The sequence below is a fragment of the Boleophthalmus pectinirostris genome, unplaced genomic scaffold, assembly GCF_026225935.1.
Source record: "Boleophthalmus pectinirostris isolate CB_2022bp ecotype Guang Dong unplaced genomic scaffold, ASM2622593v1 HiC_scaffold_3, whole genome shotgun sequence".
NCBI lineage: Eukaryota > Metazoa > Chordata > Actinopteri > Gobiiformes > Gobiidae > Boleophthalmus > Boleophthalmus pectinirostris.
Genome location: NW_026571299.1, coordinates 61,832 through 69,331, shown reverse-complemented (window position 1 = coordinate 69,331; position 7,500 = coordinate 61,832). Strand labels below are relative to the sequence as shown.

The 7,500-nt window shown below is 47.8% G+C and overlaps 1 protein-coding gene across 1 annotated transcript in view; it reads right to left on the bottom strand.

The window, feature by feature from the left end:
• The window catches only part of LOC129411085 (evC complex member EVC), an 8,798-nt gene extending 7,219 nt beyond the window's left edge, over positions 1-1,579 (bottom strand). The window contains exons 1-2 of the mRNA XM_055160967.1: positions 1,452-1,579; positions 667-862 (exon numbers count right to left, since the gene is read on the bottom strand). Coding sequence (XP_055016942.1) covers positions 667-862; positions 1,452-1,579 — 324 coding nt within the window. The remainder of the gene's footprint in view (positions 1-666; positions 863-1,451) is intronic.
• Positions 1,580-7,500: the final 5,921 nt, after the last annotated feature.

Here is a 7,500-nt window from a genome sequence, read left to right as displayed (position 1 = left end):
TGCTCCTCCTCTGCTCCTCCTCTGCTCCTCCTCTGCTCCTCCTCCTCTGCTCCTCCTCCTCTGCTCCTCCTCCGCTCCTCCTCCTCTCCTCCTCTGCTCCTCCTCCTCCTCCTCCTCCTCCTCCTCCTCTGCTCCTCCTCCTCTGCTCTCCTCTGCTCCTCCTCCTCTCCTCCTCCTGCTCCTCCTCCTCTGCTCCTCCTCCTCTGCTCCTCCTCTGCTCCTCCTCCTCTGCTCCTCCTCTGCTCCTCCTCTCTCCTCCTCTGCTCCTCCTCCTCTCCTCCTCCTCTCCTCCTCTGCTCCTCCTCCTCTGCTCCTCCTCTCTCTCCTCCTCTGCTCCTCCTCCTCTGCTCCTCCTCCTCTGCTCCTCCTCTGCTCCTCCTCCTCTGCTCCTCTGCTCCACTTTTCTTAATAAATGACATTTGATAAACACGTTGGATGAGGTTAGGGTTTGGAGCTGAGACGTACTGTGGGGTTCGTCCACTCAAAACTTTCAAAACAAACAAGTCAGTCAGTTGTTCAGTTAAACTGATCAGGAGCCAGAGACACCAGGACAGTGAGATGTTCTCGTTTTTTGGTTTCTGTTAAAGCCGCGGAGTTCTGGACTAACTACAGACTTAAAAGTGCATTTTGAGAGACGCCCAGAGCCTCCTCCGTCTCTGGACTCACCTGCACAGAGGTCACAGGGGTCACAGGGGTCACAGGGGTCACAGGCGTTGTTCTCGTTGTGGTGAGGTCATCTGTACTGAGCGTGCTCAGTTTCATCTCCTTCAACAGAGTCAGACTGACGTGTCTGACCACAAACAGCCTGTGCAGCGCCCCCTGGAGGAGCTGGAGCTTCAGCGCCAACAGCCGCCCCACCTGACTGAACAAACAAACAAAAACAACAAACATATAAACATATAAAAATTTATAAAAACACGCCTACAAACATTATATTATATATATATATATATATATATATATATATATATATATATATATATATATATATACACACACACACACACACACACACACACACACAATCTTATGTATAAACATATATAAACACACCTACAAACATATGTATAAACACATATAAATATATATAATAACACACACGTCAGATTAAACTAAACTGTTCCTCATGCTCTTCATCATGATGCAGAGGAAGGTTTAGTCACAGTCTCACCTGTGCAGGGAGGAGCTCACCTGTCAGAGGAGCTCACCTGTGCAGGGAGGAGCTCACCTGTCAGAGGAGCTCACCTGTGCAGGGAGGAGCTCACCTGTCAGAGGAGCTCACCTGTGCAGGGAGGAGCTCACCTGTCAGAGGAGCTCACCTGTGGAGGCAGGAGCTCACCTGTGGAGGGAGGAGCTCACCTGTCAGAGGAGCTCACCTGTGGAGGGAGGAGCTCTGGTGGAGGCAGGAGCTCACCTGTCAGAGGAGCTCACCTGTGGAGGGAGGAGCTCACCTGTGGAGGGAGGAGCTCTGGTGGAGGCAGGAGCTCAGTCGCAGCTCCAGGTTCTGGAGGATCTGAGTTTGTTCATCAAAAAAACGTTTGAGACGAACCTCAAGCAGAATCCTGTCTTCTGTCCACATCTGTAAATATATATATAACATGTGTAAATACATATATAACATGTGTAAATACATATACAACATGTGTAAATACATATACAACATGTGTAAATACATATACAACATGTGTAAATACATATACAACATGTGTAAATACATATACAACATGTGTAAATACATATATAACATGTGTAAATACATATACAACATGTGTAAATACATATATAACATGTGTAAATACATATATAACATGTGTAAATACATATATAACATATGTAAATACATATATAACATGTGTAAATACATATGTAGCGGGTGGTGCCACAGGGTGTCGCTGCTGGGCCACACCCAGGCAGAATTTAAGGGGAAGTTGGCTGTGTGCCCGGGAGGGTGTCAGTTTCCATGGGTGGCCAGGTGGACCGCTGGACCCACGTGTGCGTGCGTTTGGCTGAAGATACAGGTGGGTTTTTAGATGGTTTGTGTGTGAGGGTAAATGAAACTGTGTTTTGAAAATTGATTGTTGTGTGTTTAGGCGGCCACGCTGTTTTTAAAAGAAACTTGAGCGGTGCTACGGGGAAGCTGTGTGTGGATGTACGACACAGGTAGCAGCATTTTAAATTGGTTTTAAATCATTAAAGTTTATCAAGTTGTCAGTTTTTTTGTAATTTGGGTTTTTGTTTTTTTGCAGTTGTTATTGTCCCTGCTGTCCTGTAGTTGTTTGTTTTTTCCGGTCACTTCCTTCTTTTCCCTTGAGCTTGTCCATTCATATTAAATAAATAACCTCAACTGCATCCCCGGCTCTGGACCTTTATTACCACGGCTGTAACATTTGGCGTTGTTGACAGGATTTGGAGCCGTGCCGGATTACGGGGAAGTGACCGTCTTTGGAGGATTTTGTGTCGTCTTGGTAATTAGTTTAAGGACAGCAGGGGCAGTAGGTGCTGGTGACACCGGGGGGCCTTGGACACGTGAACGCAGTCATGGAGGCCGACGCAGAGAAGCAGGCCATGTCACGGCGCATCAGAGAGCTGGAAAGCCAGCTGGCGGCGTTGCGAGCCGCTGGCACAGACCCGGAGGCTCCATTCACTTCCAGTGGAGCCACAGGCGGAGGAGCTGCGTCTCAAACCCCGCAGGCTTCCGTCGTGTATGTGCAGCAGGACAGAAAACTGCCACATTTCTCAGGGAAACCGAATAGTAGCGACTCATGGACTCTGGATGAGTGGATCGAACAAATAAGACATTTTGCACAATTAAGAGCTTGCACGGAAAAAGAGTGTGCGCAAATCGTGTTTGACCACCTGGAGGGCGCGGCGCGCACTGAGATAAAATTTCTACCGACAGAAGAGAGAGAATGTATGGCCTCAATCTTTAAGGTTTTGAAAGAGGTCTATGGATGTATGCACTCACATATTTCGTTACAGCAACGGTTCTCTAACCGTAAACAACAAGAGGGTGAGTCCTTGATTGATTACTCTCATTCACTGATGGACTTGATGGACTTGATTGTTAAAACTGATGCTCAAGCTACCTCTACGGCTGCTTCTAAAGACTTGCGTGATCAATTTATTGACGGGATCAGAGATCAAGCCTTAAAAATAAGACTGAGAGACTTAGTTGATCTAAACCCTAACTGGACTATCCGTGAGGCCAGAGCTCAGGCCACTAAGTGGATGGCTCAGTATGGGGTGCAGTCTAAACCTAGAAGTAACGAATATAGCCTTGTCTCCAATGAAACTGTGGTGTCTTGTGAAGGTGTTACTGGGTCGTCTCAATATAGTGAATTGATGTCTCTTTTGAAAGCACAGCAAACTCAGCTGGATTTGGTTGTTAAAGCACTGGCACCACAAAGTTTGCCTCCAGCCAGAGGGCGGTTCAGTAGGCCCCGATGAAGTGCTGATGGGAAGCCTATTTGTTTTAGGTGTGAGCAGAGCGGCCACATTGCACGTAATTGTCCAAATAACGTTCAGAATGAACCTAAAGACCATAATCAAACACAGTTCCCACCGGTGGGAAACTAGAGCCCGCCAGTGTGCAGAGCCACCCATTGGTGGGGAGACAAATTGGCTCCAATATTAATGCTAATTCGGATTTTCCCAAACTTGTGGGGGAGTGTTTTGAGGCTGAGGTAGACTTTGCTGGGGTCAATGTTCGTTGTCTATTAGACAGTGGGTCCATGGTCACCACGATTACAGAAAACTACTTCAATAACAACTTTTCTCATCTGTCGGACAAGGGTCTTAGGGATTGTGGTTGGCTGGGGCTAAAAGCTGCCAACGGTTTACAAATCCCATACCTCGGTTACGTTGAACTACACATGCATGTTTTGGGGGTGTCTCTTCCTCGCCGGGGTGTGTTGATTGTGAAAGACCCTTGTGATAGTTACATGCAACAGAAAAAAACTGTTGTACCTGGGGTGCTTGGTATGAATGTGTTTAACCCTCTGTATTCTGAACTACTGAGGCAATATGGCCCTGACCTCTGGGAGGCATCAGTCATCCGGTCTGCACCACCTGGACTGAGGAGAGTCCTGAGGTATTGCCAGGTGATGGAGGCAATGGCCAGCTCCCCAGACCCTCATCCAGTTAGAGTACAGGGTAAGAGGCCTTTATGTATTCCAGCTGGCAGTTTGAAGTATGTTCCTGTTACTTGCCCACAGGTGCCCTTACTTCAGTCCATAGAGCTCATGGTGGAACCTCTTGGGCCTGAGCACACTGGTCTGCCTGAAGGGTTATTGATATCACCCTCTTTAGTCAAGGCAGAGCAGGGCCGGACCTTTGTGCCTGTCACTAATGTGGGTACGACAGATGTCTGGTTACCCCCGCGTAGGGTGATTGCCACTGTTCAAAAGGCTGAAGTTATAATCGGGGAGCAGGCGCAGATTTAGGTTTCTGTAGATTCACAAAGTTGTACAGCATTTATTGCTTCTCAGGAGGTGACAGGGGAAAGTGAGATTAATTTACCCGAGTTTGAAAATCTAGCTTTGGGAGATAGACTAAAAAGCTAAGGCTCTTTTGGCAAAGTATAGCAGAGTTTTTGCACGAAATGATCTAGATGTGGGATGCACAGATCTTATTAAACATGAAATACCCTTGCTAGATGAGACTCCGGTGCGTCAGCCATATAGGCGGATTCCCCCCTCACAATATGAATTGGCCCGTAATCACATCCAACAGTTGCTGCAAAGTCAAATAATTCGGGAGAGCAGCAGTCCGTATTCCTCCCCAATAGTTCTGGTGCTTAAAAAAGATGGTTCATTGCGCATGCGCGTGGACTATAGGCTGTTAAAGGTTGTATGGAGGATTTTTGTTTTTGTTTTTTTTGTTTCAAGTTGTCAGTGATAGCATTATAGAGATGCAGTAGCCTTGTAATTATGATGACCAAAAAAAAGAGAATAAAAATTCATCAACTCTGGACGTGGTGGGGCTAAACATTTGCCAATAGATAACGACACTGCCTCGTTATCTGTGAGCTGACAGGCTGTCAATCAAACTCCCTACGTTTCTAGCGTAACTGACTTCCCTGCGCGCCGCCGGTACGTGGTTTACGTACGACTGTCACGCAGTCCACAGACGCAAGACGCACAGACGCTGTTTACTCCACCAACGCAACAGTTCTTAGCGGCATTTTTTGACCTATATCTTCCTCGCAGTTAGCACAAAGTTTGTTGCAATGGCAGACAAGAATCCAGGAGCAGTTAGCCGCAAAAGAAAGTCCGTTTTTGAGGTGAAAGAAGAAGACAAGGGGAAAAGCAGCGAAGCCAAACTAAGGTGATTCTTGAAGATTCATTCCAGCGATGGCGCGACTGAAGCAGACGCAGGGTCTAAAGACTGACGCATTGGTCGCCAAATTACTCCTGGACAGGAAACTTCTGCTTATTATGAAAACGTACTTTATTTCCAAGAGCTAGTCAAACGTTTTTCAGGACACAAAAGCGATATCCTATGTCTGAAAACGTAATTTTCAAGGCAAAGAAAGAGTCGCTTGCTGCTGCGTGTTGTAGCTAGTTCATTCGCACTGAATCTCCGCGCAACCTTCTCTGCTCCCCTTTCCTGCTCCTGTCCCCACTGCCCGATCCACTCTTCCCCCTGCTCCTCACTTCTCCGGGCACAGAATCTCCGCGCACCGCTCTCCTCTCCTCTCTCCTCTCTCTCTCTCCTCTCTCCTCTCCTCTCCTCCTCTCCTCTCTCCTCTCCTCTCCTCCTCTCCCTCTCCCTCTCTCTCTCTCCTCTCCTCTCCTCTCTCTCTCCTCTCTCCTCTCTCTCTCCTCTCCCTCTCCTCTCTCCTCTCTCCTCTCTCCCTCTCCTCTCTCTCTCCTCTCTCTCTCTCTCTCTCTCTCTCTCTCTCTCTCTCCTCTCTCTCTCTCTCTCTCTCCTCTCTCTCCTCCTCTCCCTCTCCTCTCTGCCTCTCCGCTCTTCTTCCTGCTCCTCACTTCTCGTCCGCGAACGAAATGTCCGCACACCCGCTCCCCCCGCTCCTCACTTCTCCGTCTTGCTTAACCAACACTGTAGTTAGTTGTTTACAAGTCATGTGCAGCACCGGCTGTAAACAAACCTGTTTCTGGCGTAAAGAGGAGGCGGGAGAAGGCGTTTCTACGTAGGAGCTGTAGGGGAGGGGGGGTGGTTTCACCCATGCGCAACATTTGAAAAAGGACAAACAGTCGCTGGATTTCTCGTTCCTTGGAAAATCCTCTATACAACCTTTAAATGCGAAGACCAGAAAAGATGCATTTCCTCTTCCAAGAATAGAGGAGTCGCTGGATGCTTTGGCTGGAGCCCAGTGGTTCTCCACATTAGATTTGGCTAGCGGCTACAGCCAAGTGGAGATGGCTGAAAGGGACAAGGCTAAGACAGCGTTTTGTACCCCTTTTGGTCTGTTTGAATTTAATCGCATGCCGTTTGGTCTGTGCAATGCGCCCAGTACGTTTCAGCGACTCATGGAGGGTATTTTTGGGGACTGTCGCCACCAGTCAGTACTTTTGTACTTAGATGATGTGATAGTTTTTTCCTCCACTGTACAGCAGCACCTTGAACGGTTAGAACAAGTCTTTTCCCGGTTAGACAGGCAGGGGTTGAAGGTAAAGCTCTCTAAATGTAATTTTTTTCAGAAACGTGTAAAGTACCTGGGCCATGTAGTCTCTGCTGATGGTGTTTCTACAGATCCTGACAAAGTGGCTGTAGTGCGGGAGTGGAAGCAACCCCAGAATCTGGCTGAGTTGAGATCATTTTTGGGGTTTGCTTCTTACTACCGAAGATTTATTGCAGGGTTTTCAAATATGGCTGGGCCACTGAATAGGTTGGTTGCAAACCTTCTTCCCCCGGGTAGGAAGGGTAAAACTCCAAGAAAACCAGTAACTGAATGTTGGGACAGTGAATGCGAGGAAAGTTTTGCCAAACTGAAAAATGCCTTGATAACCACTTCTGTTCTTGCCTATGCAGATTTCCAGAGGCCATTTGTCCTGGAGGTAGATGCGAGCCATGGGGGTTTGGGCGCAGTCTTATCCCAAGAGCATGGGGGTAAGTTGAGACCCATTGCATTTGCAAGTAGGAGCTTAAAACCAACAGAGCGGAATATGAAAAACTATAGCTCTATGAAGCTTGAGCTGGTTGCGCTGAAATGGGCTGTTACTGAGCAGTTTAGAGAGTACTTGCTGGGAAATAGATGTACAGTATTTACAGATAACAACCCTCTGAGCCATTTGGGAACAGCAAAACTAGGTGCCGCAGAGCAGAGATGGGCCTCTGAGTTGGCCTCATTTGATCTGACTATTAAGTTCCGCCCAGGTTCACAAAATGCAAATGCAGATGCACTGTCCCGCCTCCACTTGCCACCTGAGGAGGGGGACGACGTGTGTGGTGTACAGGCAGAAATGAGTGTACTGCCCAGCTTAGATTTGTCAGACCTCTCTGTGCTGCAGTCTCAGGACCCCACTATTGGCAGTTTTC